The 1,872-nt window shown below is 33.6% G+C and overlaps 1 protein-coding gene across 1 annotated transcript; it reads left to right on the top strand.

The window, feature by feature from the left end:
* The first annotated feature begins 275 nt into the window (after positions 1-275).
* On the top strand, positions 276-1,453 carry LOC144845739 (uncharacterized). The gene is made up of 3 exons (XM_078703167.1): positions 276-371; positions 634-855; positions 1,221-1,453. The coding sequence occupies exons 1-3, from the start codon at positions 276-278 to the stop codon at positions 1,446-1,448; spliced, it is 546 nt and encodes a 181-aa protein (XP_078559293.1). The 3' UTR covers positions 1,449-1,453.
* Positions 1,454-1,872: the final 419 nt, after the last annotated feature.

Genomic DNA, 1,872 nt, shown 5'->3' with positions numbered 1-1,872 from the left:
AAACCCTGATAGGATGGGCAAGAAAGGCAAAAGTTGTGAGACCAGTTTTTATTCCTTTACATTACTGCACAATTTAGAGATATTTTATTCTTTAAACAGCATTATTTAGTGTGATTATGTGGTGTTTGGCCTAGGCCATCTTTTCAGATTTCTTTGAATTATATTGAGTTACAAATTATTTGCACTAGTCATAATGTGAGAAAATGACGATGTTTATACCTTGCTTATTTTGTATTTTTATGTTTTTAAATTTCATGTTTATTCTATGTAGGGAGATGCATAACAGTACTAACAAAAACGTTGATGATGATAACTTGAGTAGTAATGGTGGTAGTAATGGTGGTAGTACTGACGAATCGGATTCGATAGCTGTGAGTAGGCCTATATTATATTTATATTTTATATTATGTGTATACAATTTTAGTTATGTTTAGGCCTATCAGAGAACTGAACCAGCATATAGTATTCAAAATATAAAAATATTAGTATAAGAAAATAGTATAATAGTACATACATATTAACATAAATAGTATTATTTAATAAACATTACATAACAATTTGTTGTTTTTGTTTTGGTTTGTGGGTCTACATCATTAGGCCTAAATTATTTATTGAATGTCTATTCTTTTGCAGACTGAAGAGGTCGAAGGAATCAGTAATTTAGAAAATACGTCTCAAGAAATTATACAAGTAGTTGGACTACAGCAGACAATCAACATATTAGTGTTGTTTCTCAAAGCTGGGTTTACTGATGGTTCCTGGATTATTATAGCTACTCTTGCTACAATATGTTTGAGTATAGTTGCAGAAATAGCTTTAGCCTGCGTAGTGGCAAGAAAAGTATGGTTACGAAAGGTTTGTTTATTGGTTGTATTTAAACCTAGTTGTGGTTCCAAACTACGTATCTTCTTTTATTAACGTACCCCTAACCATTTTAATTTGGCATGACTAAAGTTTTGTAAGTTTAATTTCATACGGTAACTACGTTCAGAGTGTGAATGAGCCCGCCCTCATGTACATTCGCCAGAATGACTATTTGGCATTACGTACTGATGCTTTGGGAACTTATTTGATAGTTGATATGGAAATGGTAAATGAAAATAGAGAGTGCCAGATGTTGTTAATAATTATAATTACTGCACTATTTTTAATATGATAATTATAAAATTGTTCTTATGTCACAACTCTCAGTGCTCAATCAAATTATTTCTTTTTTTTAGACTGAACAGGACAGAGTTAGTCGTCTGCTGATGCAAAATCCACAGAACCGCAATACAAATACAAGTCCTAAACTTCTGCGGCGACTTAAAAAATTAGATCTGTTATCATTTATTCTAGTATTGTTTATAGGTATTTTAACTACAATACTACTTGGAATGTCGGGTTTAACTACAACAAACAATCACATTACAATGCCGGATAGGGTCGGGGCCAATGTGACGACATAATGTTTATATTACACATACACATAATAGCACGATCAATGCTATCTGAATGTAATAAAAAAACACGTTAACAACGTTGAAATGTGACGATTCGATGGCCCATAAAACAACATAAATCGGCCAATCAGAGCGTACGTAACAGTATAACCTTACAGGGACATATGAGACCCCCAAACAAGTGTTCCCGTAATAGGGGTGTCCCAAAGGAGTGTCTCCACTGTAACCAGACTGCCCAATGTATGTATGTCTCGGTCAAACCTGTCTTGTAGTTTAAGTACGGGGTGGGGGCGGTAGGCCATCTTCTCCAGGGTAGGGCCAACTTGCTTGTATGTAAAAATGTGTTCTTAGATGTTCTGCAATTTAATGTGATTGTAAATAATGTAATTCTACTCTTTTCAATGTTTTTGTATAATTGCTTGTATAGACT

This window comes from Antedon bifida, chromosome 6, assembly GCF_963402885.1.
Source record: "Antedon bifida chromosome 6, ecAntBifi1.1, whole genome shotgun sequence".
In the NCBI taxonomy this organism is placed as follows: domain Eukaryota; kingdom Metazoa; phylum Echinodermata; class Crinoidea; order Comatulida; family Antedonidae; genus Antedon; species Antedon bifida.
Note: the sequence above shows the minus strand (reverse complement) of the source record. Positions and strands in the feature narration are given on the sequence as shown.